At 39.2% G+C, this 21,158-nt stretch overlaps 1 protein-coding gene across 4 annotated transcripts in view; it reads right to left on the minus strand.

Moving 5' to 3' along the window:
• Positions 1-21,158, minus strand: part of LOC126351205 (nucleolar transcription factor 1-A-like) — a 210,454-nt gene that overhangs the window by 172,338 nt on the left and 16,958 nt on the right. For 2 of the 4 annotated variants that reach the window (XM_050002583.1, XM_050002584.1), the window contains one exon: positions 5,918-6,119. The exons of the other annotated variants lie outside the window; for them this stretch is intronic. In XM_050002583.1, coding sequence (XP_049858540.1) covers positions 5,918-5,922 — 5 coding nt within the window. In that variant the 5' untranslated portion in view covers positions 5,923-6,119. The remainder of the gene's footprint in view (positions 1-5,917; positions 6,120-21,158) is intronic. 4 annotated transcript variants of the gene reach the window in all.

The raw sequence follows: 21,158 nt of genomic DNA on the forward strand, positions 1-21,158 counted from the left end.
TATATATCTGTGTGTGTGTGTTTGGATTAGCTGTAATGCGTTGATGTACTGGTGGATATTGTGTGGTATGACTCCTGTAGTTCATAGTATAATTGGTATGCTGTCAACTTTATCCTGATGCATATGTCCTTGACTTCCTCAGCCAGTTTGATGTATTTTTCAATTTTTTCTCCTGTTTTATTCTGTATATTTGTTGTATTGGGTATGGATATTTATATTAGTTGTGTTAATTTCTTCTTTTTATTGGTGATTATGATGCCAGGTTTGTTATGTGGTGGTGTTTTATCTGTTGTAATGGATCTGTTCCGGTATAATTTGTATTCATCATTCTCCAGTACATTTTGTGGTACATACTTGTATGTGGGAACATGTTGTTTTATTAGTTTATGTTGTATGACAAGTTGTTGATGTATTATTTTTGCTACATTGTCATGTCTTCTGGGGTATTCTGTATTTGCTAGTATTGTACATCCGCTTGTGATGTGATCTAATGTTTCATCATTTGTTGTTTGCAAAATCTGTTGTGGTATTGGGATCTTTAATAATATGCTTGCTGTAATATCTGGTGTTTATTGTTTGATCCTGTATTGCAATCATGAATCCTTCTGTCTCACTGTATATACTGCCTTTTCTTAGCCATGTGTTGGATGCGTCTTGATCGATGTGTGGCTGTGTTAAGATGATACGGGTGCTTGCCATGTAGTGTTTTCTTTTTCCAATTTACTTTCTTTGTATCTGTTGATGTTATGTGATCTAAAGGGTTGTAGAAGTGTTTATGAAATTGCAATGGTGTATTATTATTATTATTATTATTATTATTATTATTATCATCATCATTATTATCATTATTACTATTATTAATATTTTATCCATGTTGGATCTTGTGAATACCACAGCTGTTAATGATAGTTAGTGAAAAAAAACAGTCCACAATGTAAATTTTCACTTTTTATTCATTCAGTGACTAGTTTTGGGCCGAGACCCATTTTCAAGTCATGATAACAAAGCCAAAAATTGCATTTCCAAAGATGTCGAAAAAGTGCAATGAAAATTTACAGTGCATACATATAACAGAGCACTGTAAGTGTTCATTGCCCATTTTCTATACCTTTGGAAATGCCATTTTCGGGTTTGTTAAGATGATTTGAAAATGTGTCTTCATTCGAAACTAGTCATTGAATGAATAAAAAGTAAAAATTTGCAACTTGGACTGGTTTTTTGTTCCACTGATTAACAGAAGCTGCTGGCCCAGGCTACTCCAGCATGCTGGAAGTTTGTTAATGACCAGCTGGTTGCATCATTCACCAACAGTAATAGTAATAATAATAATAATAATAAATTTGTTAAGTGCAAAGCCAGTTTAATTACTAAAAAATCATGTAACAAGACTACCAGTTAAAACTAACAGAAAAGCTTAGTGTTCAAGAATAAAGAAACTTATGTATGAGAAATAATACTTTAATAAATAATATACTGAGGAAAAAAAACCATGTTGCTGAAGTGAAGACAGGAAACAAAACAAAATTTCAGAAGCCACAAGAATATTGAAGAAGGAGAGAAAAAGAAGTAAAATTAAATTACAGCACAAGTCAGATAGAATAAACTAAGAGCACTGTTTATCAGCTTATGTCACTGTACAAGAAGATAATAAGGCGACAACTGAGAATAACTCAAATATGAAGAAAACAAAACTAACACGCTGGGTAGACATCATATTATATTAGTTCGGATGGAATTTAACAATATTATGAAAAGGATAGTTGCTACTCACCCTGTGTTGGAAATAGACACACACACACACACACACACACACACACACACACACACACACACACACACACAGTTTCTGAAAGTCTGTTTGTTGTGTCCATCTGCGACTAAGCATCTCCATTATGTGGTAAGTAGAAACTATCCTTTTCATAACACTGATACAGTCCATCCTGAATTTTCCATTGTTTTATATTGGTTAGAACGTGTTGTGATGGCAAACTGGAAGACCACATTAGAGGTATTTCAGGATTTCTTCAAAAATCATTTTAGTGCACCTAAGAAAATGGACAATGTAAATAAAACAGAAAGAAACTTCCACATGGGAAAAATATATTAAAAATAAAGATTCCAAGACTTACCAAGCGGGAAAGCGCCGGCAGACAGGCACATGAACAAAACACACAAACACACACACAGAATTACAAGCTTTCGCAACTGGCAGTTGCTTCGTCAGGAAGGAAGGAAGGAGAGGGAAAAATGAAAGGGTGTGGGTTTTAAGGGAGAGGGTAAGGAGTCATTCCAATCCCGGGAGCGGAAAGACTTCCCTTAGGGGAAAAAAAAGGACAGGTATACACTCGCACACACACACACACATATCCATCCGCACATACACAGACACAAGCAGACATATGTCTGCAGAAATATGTCTGCTTGTGTCTGTGTATGTGCGGATGGATATGTGTGTGTGTGTGTGCGAGTGTATACCTGTCCTTTTTTTTCCCCTAAGGGAAGTCTTTCCGCTCCCGGGATTGGAATGACTCCTTACCCTCTCCCTTAAAACCCACACCCTTTCATTTTTCCCTCTCCTTCCTTCCTTCCTGACGAAGCAACTGCCAGTTGCGAAAGCTTGTAATTCTGTGTGTGTGTTTGTGTGTTTTGTTCATGTGCCTGTCTGCCGGCGCTTTCCCGCTTGGTAAGTCTTGGAATCTTTATTTTTAATATAAGAAAATGGACACGTTGACAACAAGCTGTGAGAATGGGTGCATTCCAAAAGTTTTACTAGGAGGAGGAGGGGAAACAAATGAAAAGAAGGAATGCCGCTGGGGGTCATGGGTTAACAGTAGCAATAATTAAAGCAGGGAGAGAAATTGTGAAAACAAAACTAGCAAAGTTATACGAAGTATAGCACACGGTGAGAACGATGTTGTACTTGCAATCTATATGAAAGGGAGCAGGGAAGGTTTGAGGACGTTGAACCCATTTGCTTTTTGTCAGTGGTATACAAGATTTTTCGAAAAATCCTTTCCTAATCCTCTAGAATTTACAAGGAGAAATGTATAAGATGGCTTTTGAAGTGGGTATAGCACAATGGCCCACTTACAGGTCCTCAACAAAGGAACAACAATTGTTTGTTACTATTTTCTTCGGAAATTACAGAATATGGCAAAGTGTTTTGTTATCATAATAAAACACTTGCTGGCAATATTTAAGAATCATGAAATAGACTATATCTATGTCAATTTGTAGAAAAATATGTACAACAAAGCTGTAACTTCCATTCAATTACTTCAGGAGAGAGAGAGAGAGAGAGAGAGAGAGAGAGAGAGAGAGAGAGAGGGGGGGGGGGGGAGGGGGAGGTGTTCAGAACTGAGAATGAAGAGAATGAAGTTAGCCAAGGTGACTCCTATTTTCCATGGCCTTGGAACAGTTCTTTGAATCTTAAACTGGAAGAGACAAAATGCAAAAACAAACTTATCTGAACCACCTTCAACTTGCAGATGACATTATTTTGTTTGCTATGGATCCAGAATTTCACTACTAGAGGGAGGAAAGTAACAAATGGACAGACACTTAAAAAATAGAAAAAGAAAAAGACAGTTGTATAAAAGTGGTTTGAGGTTTCATTCAACCAGAACTAGGTTACGCAAACGAAACATGCAAAAACAGTTCAAAAATTTAGGGCTGCTCATCGAACAATGGAAAGATGCTTGTTGGATACATATAAAGAAAAGATAAGAGAAATAACAGGATTTGAGTACGTGATAGCAACTGTGATTAAAATCCTTCTGCTAAGTCATTTTATAAAATATTTAAAATGCTAAAATACCAAAGTATAAGTCATTTTATAAAGTATTTAAAATGCTAAAATACTAAAACATCAGAATACTTTGTTGTGTTGCAGCAGTCCTTCTCAGGAACAGAATGGCTTAGCTGGGAAGTGGGCACTTCAATACATTTCTTTACTAACTATGTCATAAGACCACAACCATCAAATTTCTTAGACTTTATTGGCCATAAAATACTAGCAGTTGGTGTTAGGAAAGACAGCAATCCATTTGTGAGGCAGGTGGCTTACTGGTAATTGGCAGTCACCGCAAATCAATGACAAGCTTGTGGGGCCTGTTTTCCTGCTTTTACATATAGAAAACCAAAACCAGTTCAGCATGTGCTGTCCATTTAGTTGGTCACGACAGTGTCAGTGAAGCCACTGACATACAATTGCACAAGGAACATGGTAAAAGGATAGTTGGAAATCAGCAGCTGTTCTCTCGGTAGGGATTGTTAAGCTGCACTGGGATTTCAAGTGCCTCTCTTATTTTGTGCAAGCACACAAATGGCTGTCTCTCAATTTCTGACTTCAGGAAACTACAGGCCACTCAAAATCCCAGTTTAATTCTGCGATGTTGATCAGTCATGTTGCCCAAAATGAACAGAATGCTTATGTTTTGCTACGTGGGCCTTCCAGTTTTCATAATGTATATAGCACTGACTCACAATGTATCCAGTAAACAGCCCCTTCGGAAAACTGGTTTGAAGCCTCTTCAGTGAAACACCTTGCCTATTTGATTACTGATCCCTTTGACATTTCTCAATTTTGCTTGTTTAGCTTCATGTTGAACTTTGCAGTTCTCCTTGTTTTTCTTTTTCTGTCATATCTATCAGCTCAGAACATGCTTAATACTGTTTGCATTGCTGATGTGATGGCCTCAGGTGGCCAGTGTGTAGAACAGAACACTTTTGAGTTGAATGATAGTGCGATCTGACATGTAGGTACGGGTTGGTGTGTCCTAGGTTGCCACTGGCAGTTCTGTGGACCTCCACAACCTGCAACAAACTGTGCCGTCAGTTGTTTTAGTGTATACGAAAATTCTTGAAGATGTGGTTCTCATGCAGAATGTTAATATAATGATGGAACTTACAATTTTGGATGTAACCAAAAAACTATTGTGTTACTCACATATCACAGCCAACAGTTTGGCTGAAACTGCATGGTGCTTAAAGCAGTACACATTAAAGGTGTACATTGTTATCAGAGAGAGGGTGCCTTTCATTGTCAATATTTCTATGTTTTCATAATACTTCACACAACAGGTGATACAGGATGACTATAAACATAACCACATCTGTATACAAATATCAGGCGATATTCATTCATTAAAAAGCTAATAGTCTCTTCTATTGTATGGTGTGTTGGAGAAGAAGGGCTGACCATATAACGTCTGTCAGTTCCTGTATAAGTTGGACAATGTGATAGTGACAAATGTAGACAGACTGGGCATAGAGAGACAAAATAATGGGAGATGGAGTAAGGAGATGCTGTGGTGAGCTCCTTATGATAAGAAACAAGCAATGGGAGATCTAATAGATGATGGAGTGACAGCATAAAGAAACAGGCTAGACAAACTTGGATGCAAGAAGATGAAGATTGTAATATATACAGAAGTGCAAATGAGGATTGTGTCAGCAGCAGAGCAGAAGAGGATTGTGTTCAGCAGAAGATGATAACTTGCTTTTGATATAGTGATGAATATATTTATGTTGACAGCCAACTGTCTATTCCTGTGTTAATCCTCTGTAGATCTTCTTGCATCTTACTAGAGTTTTCTGGCATTGCAAAAGTCCTACATGTAATAGCATCATTTCTGAAGAGCTTCATGGAGCTTTTTATGTTATCCACCACATCATATACACAGTACATATAATGTACATTACTAGCTATGACTATCACACATAAGTATAATTAATTCTTCAGGCCATGCTTTTTATCTTTAACGAGCATTCTCTGATGCTCTGTTAATTTTTTCAGAGCCAGAATTAATATTTTTTGTTCGAATATACAACCATAAAATACTATCATTAGCTAGGAAATAATTAACTGAAAGTTTCAAATGACCAACAACAGTACTAGATCAAAATAGCTACATACCTCATTGCTGAGTATTGCTAGAGTCACTTTCGAAGTACACTAATGTCTCTGTAATCGTTGGTTGAATACATCTGGTAATCTGACATTTTGCTGGCATACAGATAAGGGCAGCATGATGCATGTGTATATAGCTGTCACTTGATAGCTATTTGTTGTTTTCCCAGCAAAGCAGTTACTATTGTGACAAATATAATAAACCAACCTGCAAACCAAGTGACCTTTTGAACTCAAAACCCATTAACTGAGAGTTCAATTATATCAGTGTCTGATACAGTTGTAAATGTCTTAACCACAAATACAACTGTGTCTGAAAAGGTGGAAATAACTGGGACTGGCCACAAGACGTATTTCAGTGAAAGACAGCGATGAGATGTTTGATTAAGATTTGGACAAGGTCAGCAGTTTGACATTCTTATGTGATCTGGTGTTCTCTCATCACTGCCTGTACGTATTGCAATTATTTACTGTACTCCACTCTGAAAACCAAGCACTATCTGTATGTTTTATACATTATACTTTTTGAAGAAAATCTAGAATTCTCTTTTTGTCATCACACTGACACAAAATGTTAGCTTTGTGTCAAAATCTACTAATGTTGGGGTGCGTGACATAATACGTGTGCAGAATAGTAAAGAGGAGTAAATGAAACAGACATAGGGAATACATACGAATATATATATACAGCAATGAAAATGAATCCATTTTTGAGAATATGATGTAATTGGATAGATTAAAAAAAATACTCACCACATGGCGGCAGAAGGCATACATAAACGAAGGTTATAATTAGATGAGCTTTTGGAGCCAGTGGCTCCTTCTTCAGGCAGAAGCATTAAAGGGAAATGAAGAGAGGTGAAGGAAAAGGACTGCAGAGGTCTAGGAAAAGGAGTAGATTTCTGGATGACTCTTCTGAAATCTACCCCTTTTCCTGGACCTCTGCAATTCTCTTCCTTCACCCCTCTTCCTTGCCCTTTAACTATTCTGCCTGAAGGAGGAGCCACTGGCTCCAAAAGCTTGCCTAATTATAACCTTCTTTTATGTGTGTGTTCTAAGGTCGCATGGTGAGTATATTTTTTATCTATCCAATAAAAAAATTAGACTGATAGCAAGTACAACATGTCAATAGCAGCAATGGCTAACAGAGAAATGCAAAGCTATAGATGCATGCCAAACTCAGGGATAAGACAGATCCCATTTATAGGCAAATTAAGTAAGACTTTGGAAAAAAGAAGCGTTTTTATGAACATAAAAGAACTCACATGGCAAGCCAGCTCTAGGCAAAGGAGAAGAGGTTGAAAGATGGAAGGAACACACAGAATCACTACATAAATGACAAATTTGAAGACAATATTATATAAAGGAGAGGGAGTGAATGGAGATGATGTAAGGAATGCACACCTGTAAGAAAAATTTTGCAATGCACTGAAAGACCTAATAAGGGAATCGTCCAATTCGACATTTTGAAACCTGCCTTGAATTCTTTTATACAGAAAGAACACACTGAATGAAACCCAATAACAAAATTCTTGTTGCTGAGACACACTGCAAGTACTTTTTAACCCTTTCAGATCAACTGGCAACAATTTTTAGTGTGTCTTAGCTGCAACAACCTTTTTTCCACAATGGAAACCTTATGTACACATTTGTGGCTGTTCAATCTTTTCATCATGTGCAAGGCAGGCCCCTGCCCAATACCACTATAAAATTATCAACATGCTGTTGCTTGTGACAGCCAGAATAGACAGAGGTTGTTTGTTAATTATATTCCACTGTATAACTGAATGATATTATTGTTATTTTGCATGCAGTGAATATCTCAAAATTAATTATTTTTGTCAATAAAATAAACCCGAATGTACAATGTTTATTTTAAAATGGATGAATATATTTCTGTAAATCTTCCTTCAAAAATAATTTTAAACAATCAACTAAGACCATTCATAATTAAAATTTTTCATCTCCAGAAAAAATTCATGTCAGAAAGGGTCAAAAAAAACTGTTGATATTGCCCGAATTCCTAACTCATCAACAGTTGGAGAATTTTTACACTAATGCTGTAGCTGTAGCAAACAGCGCATGCACAACACATCGAACACATATCCTCGTCTGATGGTACAGAAGTAAATAGATAATACGGCATGACACAATCTTAACTTGTAAAGCAAATTTAAGTTTCTGTTCATAGTTTCTCTGACATAATTGTTCACAGTTACTATTCACTTAAATTTGCAACCCATTTAAAACCCATAATAATGAGCAATTACCTTTGTGATTTCACTGTGTGTTAACAATAGAGATAAAACTGAATTAAATTTCTTTGTGATGTCATGGCATACAATTGCTAATAGCATCTGTCTATGTCCAGGTTCAAGAGTTTCACAATACTGTGGAATCCAATAAATATTTTCAACTTTGCAAAGATAAAATACTAATAATGTGGTATGCAAATGTAACCATCTACTTCTTCAGAAGACCTACATATGTGTTATTTATTAGTTAATTTCTTGGACGTTCATTCCAATGATATCAGCATTTAGTTAGAAACTATATGAAGTGTGATTTGAATGGTAATTGTTGCATTATAAAGACCAACAACAAAAATAGAGTACCTTCAGAGCCCAAAGAAAACATGTTTCATATTAGCCTTCAGTGACACAAAAAAAGGCTGTAACTTTTTTGGTTAAACAAAAGAAAGAGAAAACACTTCAACTTCAGTTGTCTGCAAAACTAGTTTCAAAAATGTCTCAAAATGGAACTTGCAAAAGCACAAAAGAAAAACAATTTGGAAGATTTAGAACGGCTCGTGAGAGTCAATGCACTGTTACCAAGATCTATGAGACTTGGCACTCTGAACTGCAAGTGAGATGAATGTTACTGATTTCCAGGCTTCTTCGACATGATAAAACAGATTCAAGAAATGGAAATCACAAAATGAGGAAGTTTACTTCAAGTACATTTGTAGAGAAGATATATTTAATAGGTAATACATACTACAGAGAAACTCGTCACTGACATGAAGAGGAAGCTTATTGTTATCCCCTAAAAGCTGCACACACAGCCAGTCAGTCAGGCCTCATTCAAACCACACTTTATCATTTTAAACAGAAAAAGACAAGAGTCAATTGTGCAGTCAATAAATGCTATGACACATTTGTATACAACAATGCCAGCGATAATTATCGATAATTACTGTTTCCGCAACTTTCTCTCTGTTTTCACCAACATCAAGACAAACTGGGACCAAAAATTAAAAACAGAGGACTGTTTACCACCAAAAGTCTGGAAAATGCAAACTACTTCTTACCATCTGCAGAGAATAATTCATTGCTTCTCTGTGGTCTTGGCCTGGTTGTGAAAATAACTCCATCTTTCACAGACCACAAAAACATAATTCAGATTCACGCAGAAGTAAGACTGTAATTCAGTCCCTCGATAAAAAAATTTTCGACAGTGTAAAGCATTTTTCAGATTTTTTATAGTTTTTTGTCATTTTAGATTTATCAGCAGAACAATATTCTTAGACCTCAGTCATTCCTGCACTGTCAGTTTGTATCACCACATTTTACAAATTTGTTAAAGGATGCCTGGTACACAGTATAATATGCAGAACAATGGCCATGATCATTTCTTAATCTATTCCAGTTCTGTTCAAATAAAACTAGCAATTACTGTGAAGTGCCTGAATGCATTAACTTTTCTTTTATTGGGAATGCCTGGGTGTAAGGAAAATAATTGTTTTCATCACGCAATAGACCTTTGCATTTTTGTAACAACAGCAACAAACATGTAATAAACATTTCTAATAAACAATGAACTGTTGCATTGTTAGCAAAATATACATTATTCAAAAACCATCATAAGAATGGTGCTACACAAATTGTTAAAAATATTTAATGTCAACAAATTTAAGTCCAGACTGATGGAAGTCATTTGTAATGGAACAGCAGACACTATCTTGATTTTCTTTCCTCTGGTAGTTGCTTGTGCAACAATTATATCTGAAACAGTTTAGTTGTTGATATGAACTGCAAATTTTTCAAAAAAATAATGAATTGTAGCATTTTGGGTGTGACTGAAGTGTTAAAAATTAACATGTGTTCACTTTGGACTTCATGCTGTGTGGCAATATGTCAACTTGTTACGGGTGCTTCTGCTTATTCACTGATTTGAGCACTAGGCAGAGAGGTCTATACAAATCGCTATTGTAAGTGGTTCTTCATGAGGAAAAAATTATTAACTTCAACATTTTTTTAAAAAACTACATGCAGTCAGCCTTAGTAGTCAAATTCTACATCTACATCTACATCTACATCCGTACTCCGCAAGCCACCTGACGGTGTGTGGCGGAGGGTACCCTGAGTACCTCTATCGGTTCTCCCTTCTATTCCAGTCTCGTATTGTACGTGGAAAGAAGGATTGTCGGTATGCTTCTGTGTGGGCTCTAATCTCTCCGATTTTATCCTCATGGTCTCTTCGCGAGATATACGTAGGAGGGAGCAATATACTGCTTGACTCTTCGGTGAAGGTATGTTCTCGAAACTTTAACAAAAGCCCGTACCGAGCTACTGAGCGTCTCTCCTGCAGAGTCTTCCACTGGAGTTTATCTATCATCTCCGTAACGCTTTCGCAATTACTAAATGATCCTGTAACGAAGCGCGCTGCTCTCCGTTCGATCTTCTCTATCTCTTCTATCAACCCTACCTGGTGCGGATCCCACACTGCTGAGCAGTATTCAAGCATTGGGTGAACAAGTGTACTGTAACCTACTTCCTTTGTTGTCGGATTGCATTTCCTTAGGATTCTTCCAATGAATCTCAGTCTGGCATCTGCTTTACCGACGATCAACTTTATATGATCATTCCATTTTAAATCACTCCTAATGCGTACTCCCAGATAATTTATGGAATTAACTGCTTCCAGTTGCTGACCTGCTATTTTGTAGCTAAATGATAAGGGACCTATCTTTCTATGTATTCGCATCACATTACACTTCGCTACATTGAGATTCAATTGCCATTCCGTGCACCATGCGTCAATTCGCTGCAGATCCTCCTGCATTTCAGTACAATTTTCCATTGTTGCAACCTGTCGATACACCACAGCATCATCTGCAAAAAGCCTCAGTGAACTTCCGATGTCATCCACCAGGTCATTTATGTATATTGTGAACAGCAACGGTCCTATGACACTCCCCTGCGGCACACCTGAAATCACTCTTACTTCGGAAGACTTCTCTCCATTGAGAATGACGTGCTGCGTTCTGTTATCTAGGAACTCCTCAATCCAATCACACAATTGATCTGATAGTCCGTATGCTCGTACTTTGTTCATTAAACGACTGTGGGGAACTGTGTCAAACGCCTTGCGGAAGTCAAGAAACACGGCATCCACCTGTGAACCCGTGTCTAAGGCCCTCTGAGTCTCGTGGACGAATAGCGCGAGCTGGGTTTCACACGATCGTCTTTTTCGAAACCCATGCTGATTCCTACAGAGTAGATTTCTAGTCTCCAGAAAAGACATTATACTCGAACATAATACGTGTTCCAAAATTCTACAACTGATCGACGTTAGAGATATAGGTCTATAGTTCTGCACATCTGTTCGACGTCCCTTCTTGAGAACGGGGATGACCTGTGCCCTTTTCCAATCCTTTGGAACGCTTCGCTCTTCTAGAGACCTACGGCACACCGCTGCAAGAAGGGGGGCAAGTTCCTTCGCGTACTCTGTGTAAAATCGAACTGGTATCCCATCAGGACCAGCGGCCTTTCCTCTTTTGAGCGATTTTAATTGTTTCTCTATCCCTCTGTCGTCTACTTCGATATCTACCATTTTGTCAACTGTGCGACAATCTAGAGAAGGAAGCACAGTGCAGTCTTCCTCTGTGAAACAGCTTTGGAAGAAGACATTTAGTAATTTGGCCTTTAGTCTGTCATCCTCTGTTTCAGTACCATTTTGATCACAGAGTGTCTGGACATTTTGTTTTGATCCACCTACCGCTTTGACATAGGACCAAAATTTCTTAGGATTTTCTGCCAAGTCAGTACATAGAACTTTACTTTCGAATTCATTGAAAGCCTCTCGCATAGCCCTCCTCACACTACATTTCGCTTCGCGTAATTTTTGTTTGTCTGCAAGGCTTTGGCTATGTTTATGTTTGCTGTGAAGTTCCCTTTGCTTCCGCAGCAGTTTTCTAACTCGGTTGTTGTACCACGGTGGCTCTTTTCCATCTCTTACGATCTTGCTTGGCACATACTCATCTAACGCATATTGTACCATGGTTTTGAATTTTGTCCACTTTTTGCAAGTGCATTGCTTTCGGCGTATTCTACCTGCACAAAAATTTCATGGTAGGTTTCGACTTGTCAGACTGGCCCATTCCCTAGTAAAATGAAACAAAGCACCTAAGGTAGATGACATTCCACCAGAATAATTAATGTCCTTCGTAGACCCAACCATGACAATATTATTCTACCTGCTGTGCAATATATCTCAGCCAGGCAAAATGGGTCAGCTGGAACTACTGATACAAGATGTCAGCTTTGTAATATAAGGGGTGGTCAAAAAGAAATGAGCTGGAATCTGGAACATGCAAACCGATGCCAGGATATCACGGCAGATGTGATGAGGTGTGGTTCCGACCAGAGTGTGGAAATTCACAGCCCGTTGCTAGAGGGCACGTGTGCATGTCACATGAGTATAAAGAGCTAGCAGCGGCAAGCATCAATTGTTCAATGCTGCCAGTCACATTGCAAACGGTGACACGAAGGCATCAACAGAAGAGCAAAGAGGTGTTGTTCGTTTTTTGACAGTGGAAGGAGTAGGAGGAACGGACATTCATCGACGAATGTCACAAGTGTACAGGAAACACTGCATATCCCTTGCATTGGTCAAGGCTTGGCACAAGTGCTTCAGGGAAGGACAGGTGCCGATAGCCGATGATGCACAGTCTGGAGCAGCACACTGCATTACAGATGACATCATCCAGCAGGTGGATGCACTCATTACTCAGGACTGCTGAGTGAACAGTGGAAACCATAGCTGCTGTGGTCGGACTGAGCATCGGAAGTGTTCACACCATCATGAAGGGACAACTGCACATACACAAAGTTTGTGCCCAATGGGTGCCCCACAGTCTTTAACCACAACAGGAAGCATGTCGAATGTCCCACTGTCTTCCTCATCTGCAGCGCTATGCTCAGGAAGGGAATGCGTTCCTGGCACGAGTGGTGGCTGGAGATAAATCACGGTGTCATCACTTCGAACCAGAATCAAAACGACAAAGTCTCCAGTGGAAGCATCCAGTCACCACCACCTAAAAAAGCCAAGGTCATCCACACGAGTGCAGGAAAGGTTACGCTGATGTTCTTCTTTGACCAAGATGGCCCCCTGCTGACTCACTCCCTGCAGCACGGGACAAGAGTGAATATCCACCATTACTCATAAACCTTGGCCACCCTTCGCCAAGAGATCAAATCAAAACAAACAGGCAATTTCACCCATGGGGTTCATTCTACTTTATGGCAATGAAAAGCCTCATATGGCCAACACAGTCGCGGCACTCCTGCAGAAATTCAAATGGGAGGTTCTCAGCCACCCTCTATATAGTCCAGACCACCTTCCCTATTACTACGCCATTTTTGACCCCTTAAAAAGGCTCTGAAGGGGCAAACAATTCACCTCGGATGATGACGTCCAGATATAGGTGTGGAACTGGTTAACATTGCAGCCCCGGGAATTTTATGAGAGAAACATTCACGGCTTGTGTCACAGTGGGACAAGTGTCTCATCAGCCAGGGGCAGTACTTCTAACATACAGGTACTGGTTTCTGTAATTGTGCCTCCGACTCATTAATTTTTGAGCGCCTCTTACACAATGTCCTGTGACGTAATCCATTTGCAAAAAAACGTAAAGAGCAGAATACTGACAATGTTTCTTTTTTTTTCATTTACATTATTTTTTAAACAGAAGTTGCAGTGGTAGACCATAGCCTGAGTCTTGGATAGGGGTGATAAGATGAACGTCAACATAAGTGGGATCCACCGCTATTAAATCTCCACACCGAGCAGCGGCATCCTCCATTAAGCGGGGCCAAAAATTGCATCATTGGCTCATTCTTCATGCACCGACCACTGATCACACCACAGACCACCTTTGTGCATGCCCGCTTCAAAACACAGTGATTAGCCAGCCATAAAACTCAGCAATTGGCCAGCCAGAATATAGGAGCACAGTGACCCCAGCTGCCAGCTCCCTTAACTATGGAGCCTTATTTCACACCACTCCCGACATCTACAAGCCAGTTCTCATCATGTTATGTTTCTACTCCACAACTCAGAAGTACTACGCTGCAGTGGACCTGCTATTCAATTTTGATTCAGCTGTGTTTTGGACTTAGAACCCGAATGATACACTGGAACTTGGACTTCAACATTCAGTAGGCTTAGTATGTCAATGGACTTGTGACTTCCACAGGAATTCTGCATATCACTTGCAATTCCTGGACATCAGTATAACCACCATCAATTTATATAATTTCCCATAAAGTGTTCATCTACAACTTGGCACTTGGTAACAGAATTATTTGTATCAGTGTTGTGTCAATAAACTGTAGAATGGTGATATATTTATTGTGTTATTCCTAGATATGAGCCAGCAACCATCTAAATTGGAAGTAACTTATTCATCAGCAGGATGAAAACCAAAAGCTTCTACTAAATACTTTCCAACCACTTCTTCAAAGCTTACTGCAGGCACAAGCAACACAGAAAGTGCCAGACTTTCCTTCCTTTGATGAGGCTTTGGAGCATTGGGAAACCTACAAATCAAGATTACTGGAGCATTTCCAAGCATTCAAGGTAACTGACTCCAGCCTCATGAAATCTTTGTTTTTGTCATGGTCAAAACCTGAGATTTACTGGCTACTGTGCAAGTTGGCCCCATTATCTAAGCCTTCAGAGCTTAAATATTACCAGCAGCATATCCATGTTATTTCCTCTTGGGTAGCATTTTAACAGTGCAAGAAACAGCCAAACTAAACTCATAGAGAATGGCCTGCAGAGTCACAAGTGTTAGGACGAAAATGTCATTTTGTTACCGCTAAAAGTAAGGAGTCATATGTAGAAGATATGATCAAGAACGTGATCATTTGGGGCACAAACAGGGATTTCCAGCATGAAACACTTCAACTCAAAGACCCGTTTTAGACAAAGTTTTGGACTGAGTACAAAGTTTCAAAGGACATCATGAATCAACATGATAGCCGTTAATGTAAACACATCCGAGCCAGCAACCAATAGCCACACTAGAGGCAATTTGGACATAGCAACTGTACAGATGAGACACCGTACCATTAATCAACAATGTCCCCCACCCCGCTCGAGCCGATCAAACAGGTCTTGGGTACCGAAACGATTGTCATCATGTCTGGATTGTTTCAAAAAACATCAGTGTGAAGGCTGTCCTGCCAGATCAGCCTATTGCCAAAACTATTCTACCAATGGCCATTTAGTTTCTGTATGACGTAAGTCCTGTCAGGCGAGACAGCTTCCTGCCCAACAGATGGATGTTAATCTGGTAGCCACTATACACCATAAAGAGACCTCCAATAAACTTTTCATAGAAGAGCAAATTGCAAAGAAGCCAGTTCAATTACAAGTAGACACCAGCATACCCATGAGCATTCTCAATTTTGATACCTATTTGAAACTTGGAGCTCCTCCCTTGTAAGAAACAAAGAGATGTCTAACGCCATATAATAAACATACCATCCCAGTAAGTGGTCAAGCTGAACTGCTGACGACAAATCATAATGTCACCCGCCACATTATCTTCTTAGTCGTTAACACTGATTCTGCTGAGAATTTGTTTCGATTTACTCTTTCAAGAAATTTGGATTTTCAATAAATGATTCTTTGAATTTGGTATCCGAAGATGCTCCATATATGGACCTCAAGACACTTCGCCAGGACCTGATTGTGACGAAGCAAGCTGGGATATTTTTACCTCCCCTCTTGTTTTGACATCTGCCTCATTAAATTTGTTTTTTCATTTTTGACTAATTACTATTAACATACATGAGTACAATTTCCATTTTCATGAAAGAGAAAGATTGGCCCTCAGTTTTAAAGAATATAACACCAGATCTAATTTTGTGCTTAGTTTTATGTATGTAATTTATTTCAACTATTCCTAATTAATACTTTCATTAAAGGGCGAAATCAGTAACTGCTCGTAACTTAATTTCTATTGTTGAATTATAAACAAATATAAATTTTACAATAATTATAAAGATTTGGAGGAACAACTAATTGTATACTTAAAGGATCTATTTGGCTCTATTTGAAAACAGGTTAGCAAAGCCAGCTCTTAATTAATTCCAAAGTAATTCACAGTTTCTAGAATGAGATTTTCACTCTGCAGCAGAGTGTGTGCTGATATGAAACTTCCTGGCAGATTAAAACCGTGTGCCGGACCGAGACTCAAACTTGGGACCTTTAACAGTTTTTCAAAAGTATTGTTTGCATAACTATACATATGTTAATTTCATGATTTAAACAAATAATTTGGCTTCGCCCTTGTAGTAGAAGAAACTGTTAAAAAGAACCAAGTTTTTGATGTATTCAGTTAATTTAATGAGTTAAGTTTTAATTGTAATTTCTGTAAATTTAACTTCGAACAATGTGTAGTTTCAGTACCTACTACTGTGAGAATATATAAGGGCCCGATTTTTGGTCACGAGACACTTAGTCCACAGCTGAGTTTTAGATGAGAAACGTGCTGATTAGAACAACAACAATGCTTAAATTTAACTGTGAATTAAGTGTTACACAATTAGGCCGTGTGTTAAAAACAATGCCAGTGTCAGCTCCATATGTACCTTTCTATTCTTCAAGAACTGTGAACTTTGTGGTTAGGTTTGTACTGCTCGTAGATGTTCAATAGTAAACTATGGTAGCTGTATGTGGATGTTCGCCTGCAACCTATTAATGAGGCTTATCAAAAGTTAAACAATAGTGCACTGGCCATATAAATGCTTATATGGGGGGTTGTGAAAAGTGAAAATAGACAACAGTAGACAATACTGCACTTCCACACCCCATTTTTCAGCCAGTACGTCCCAGAGGGCAACAAACGAAGAGATAAAGGAGGGAACGTCATCAAATGTTCACCCCAGAAATCGGATTTGAGGCACACATCACACTGAAATGCAATGCATGGCCTCTGTACTTTCGAGCCCACACCATTCCTTTAGCTCTCAGAGATCTAATAAAGGAAGAATTTGATCACCTAACTCCAACTGCAGTTCTAAAACCTATTCCTTCTAGTCTATGGGCTGCCTCATTTGTCATGGCACAAAAGCCTTTGGGCAAGATCCGCCTGTGTGACAATTCTGAAGTAACTGTCAATGCCCAGTCAGAGATTGAAATACATCCTACTACAAAACCAAAAGAGTTCCTGTCAAAATTAAAAGGTGGAAACATCTTCTCTGACATAGACCTAGCAAATGCAGATTTCCAACTTCCCCTTAATGCAGAATCTCAAGGGATTCTTACACTTAACATGCTGCACGAGCTTTATAATTTGAAATGCCTAGTGTTTTTTATAGCAAGTGCCCCTGCCATTTTTCAATGGTCTTTGGAACAATTAGTTCTCAAAGTGGATTAACTACTTAGATGGCATCATTGTTAACAGGGATAACCATGGAGGTACACCTTCGCAATCTGAAATTTTTATTCAGTATCTTAAGGGAGGCTGGTCTATAATGCAGAAAAGAAAAGTTGTTTTTTCCAACCTGAGATTGAGTACCACGACCACATCATTTCCAGCTCAGTCATTCGTCCTCTGGATAAACATGTTGAAGCCATAATCAAACTTCCCTGACCAGTAATGCTAGAGCAACTTCGTTCCTTTCTAATGAAGAAATCGTATCACCGAAAGTTCATACCCACAGCAGCAACAGAAACCGCTCCCTTGTCCCAGTTATGCAGAAAAGGGGTGCCTTTCCAGTGGACACTAACTTGTGAGCACAACTTCCTCAGGCTGAAATCCCAGCTGTTAATGGTTCCAGGCCTCATATATTTTTATCCAACAAAGTAGATAGTTATCGCAATGGACGCATCTGATATAGGTGATTGAGCAGCCCTAGCACACAGAGAGGTGAATGGCTCTGAGCACCCTTTGGCCTGTGCATTGAAAACATTGATTGACACTCAATGCAGGTACTCTCAATTAGAAAAAGAAGCACTGGCTATTATCTTTGCATTAAAGAAATTCCATATTTCTGTTTATGACACAAAGTTTTGCCTCATCACAGACCACAAACCGCTGATCTCGCTATTTAATCCAGCAGCAAAGATTCCAGACAGGACTGCTCACTGCCTCCAGCATTGGACTTAATTTTTGGCACACTACCAGTAAGAGATTCACTTCCACAATAAGACTGAGCATGCCAATGTTGATGCCCTCTCCCGCCTTCTTTAGGGAATCTGATCCCGAGTTCAGCAAAAAATAAATTTTGTTTTTTCACATCGATGAAGAAGCAGAAGCCACCGTAGATTCTTTTCCCATTATCATCTCCCAGGTCGCAGATACAAACTGTAGCAACTAAGTCTGGAGTCACATATTTCATGGACGGTCTGAACGACGAACCTCCCAAGGCTTCTGCAGCATTTCATCAGTTTTTTAATGACAATCTGCAGCTCGTGTTGACGGATGGAGTAATCTACTCATTTCTGATGACGGACACCCACAGGTAGTCATTCCTTACTCTTTATGTCAGCACGTCCTGCAACTATTGCACCAAGGTCACTGGGGTGTATCCCAAACTGAAGTCCTGGCTCACACATTCACTTACTGGCCGGGCATTAACCTGGATACTGAACTACTCACCCAAACATGTCCATCCTGTCACAGTCAGCCCCATGACATTCATCTGCTTCTTGGCCACTGTGTGCTCGCCCTTGGGAGTGGGTACACATTGATTTGCCAGGCCAATGTTTAAAGCCATGTTCTTGATAGTGGATGGTGCTCTAGCCCAAATTCCGTGTATTGCCCAATGCAATGCCACATCAACCACCAACATCATCACAGCTTCAGAAAAAAAAAAAAAAAACTGAGATTGAAGGTCTGCCGGAAGTGCTCACAACAGACAACTGTCCACAATTCTGTAGTGAGGAGTTTTGTGGTTTCTATGCTCAGCATTGCATTCACCACATTCCAATGCCAGCCTTCCATTCACAATCAAATAAAAAAGCCAAGAGTATGGTCCACACTTTCAAAATTCAGATGGAGAAAGTCACCAACCACGAGTAATTCCTCAACACGATGAACACACGCCGCTGGCTCCTCCTGCTCCACCAGCTCTGCTGCCAAGGTCCACATCATACAACCTTCAGCCCTGGCCGGGGCATTTTCATCTGTATTCTACTGGCCCCGATTCATCAACACTGCTGAGGACTTGGAGGAGGACCCCCCATAGATGTGGTGTTCATTCACAGCAGACGCTTCTCCGCTTCCCCAAGGGGGAAGGAGTGTTGTATCCACCACTATTAAATCCCCACACAGAGTATCTGTGCACTCGTTTACGTGCGACCGAGAAATGCATCGTTGGTTGCACTTCTCCATGTGCAGTCCCCTGCTAACGTCGCAGGCCACCTCTGCACAGGTGCACTTCAAAATGCAGTGACTGACCACCCATAACACTCAGTCATTGGCCGCCCAAAATATACAGGGAACTCAGTTGGCCAGCTCCTTTAACTATGGAGCCTTATTTAATGCCGCTCCATACATCTACAACCCAGTTCTCATCATACTATGTTTCTACTCCACAATACAGAAGGACTATGCCAGGATCCTGCTGTTTGATGTTGATTCGGCTGAGCTCTGGACTTACAATCTGAATGCTATACTGGAAATCGGACTTTAAAGTTCACTAGGCTTAATATGTCAACAGACTTGTGATTTTTCCCTAAATTCTGCATTTCACTTCCACTTGCTAGTCAAAAACAACTAATCCCCTGGAAGAGATCAAAGGCAAGTCAAATATGTGTATCAACGGAGTGTGAGTCAAAGGGCAAATTTACGATACCCACCAAAAAACTTGGAAACAAGATGCAGGATTTGATATAAAGACAAAACCAGCCCCCTGGGACCAAAATCTAACTGCCTGGTGAGAAAAATGAAAGGCCGATACCTTAAAAAGAAAATTTTACTGTGCCAATTGCAAGACCAGCCTTCTCATATGTAGCAATGGCTACCCCGGCTTTTTTAGGTTTCTGTTGCGCCCATTTTCATGTGTTTCGACAAAATTGTACAAAAAGTGTAGTAAACACAATGCAAAATGAATTTAATGCTGAAACTGCAAGCACAAGACCCCCACCCCATGCTACATTCAAACGTACTTTCCGTAATGGCTTGAAAAATTCTACTTCTACAGATTAATGCAATGAGAAGTTCTTTTGTAATGGTTGAACTCAGAAAAAGGGACAAAGAAATGGGAGCTGATCTGTTGTGTATCTGAAAAATAAACTCTCACATTTTCCCCAGATATCAGTTACAGCCTTGAATCAGCAGATAAAGGGCTAAGAAATGGAAACTGATCTGCTGTATTCAAGCAGCCATACCTGAAAAACAAACTCACACATTTTCCCCAGATATCAGTTGCATTCTTGAATCATCAAATGCAAAAGCAGTTACTGTACTTCGAAACAAAGGTATAGTGATCAACAAAACTTCAGAGATGTGTAATAAACATTTGGCTTCTATTGCATTTCGATACCAAAATAATGAATGGATTCTCTCATATATTTATGCACAATACTCTCATCACATAGAATGATACTCTGAAAAAGTCATGGAAGTGACTACTACAATAACGGTAAAAATTTACTGTTAACATCCAATATGAGGTTCATTCAAATGAAACCTGGTCAACTGTCTACCTTTGCCTTACACGTAAGAAATTTATCTTAATATCGAGTATAGATTAAAGCGTCAGGAAGTATTATCTGAAATTATTTGTTTGGAGTGTAGTCATGTGTGGATGTGAAACATGGGTGATATATAGTTTAGACAAGAAGGGAATAGATGCTTCCGAAATGTGGTGCCACAGAAGAATGCAGAAGATTGGATGGGTAGATCAAGTATCTAATGAGGAGGTACTGAACAGAATTGGGGAGAAGAGAAATTTGTGGCACAAATGACTGATGCTAATATTCTCACCTGGAAGACATGGAGTATATC

This window comes from Schistocerca gregaria, chromosome 1 (genome assembly GCF_023897955.1).
Source record: "Schistocerca gregaria isolate iqSchGreg1 chromosome 1, iqSchGreg1.2, whole genome shotgun sequence".
In the NCBI taxonomy this organism is placed as follows: Eukaryota; Metazoa; Arthropoda; class Insecta; order Orthoptera; family Acrididae; genus Schistocerca; species Schistocerca gregaria.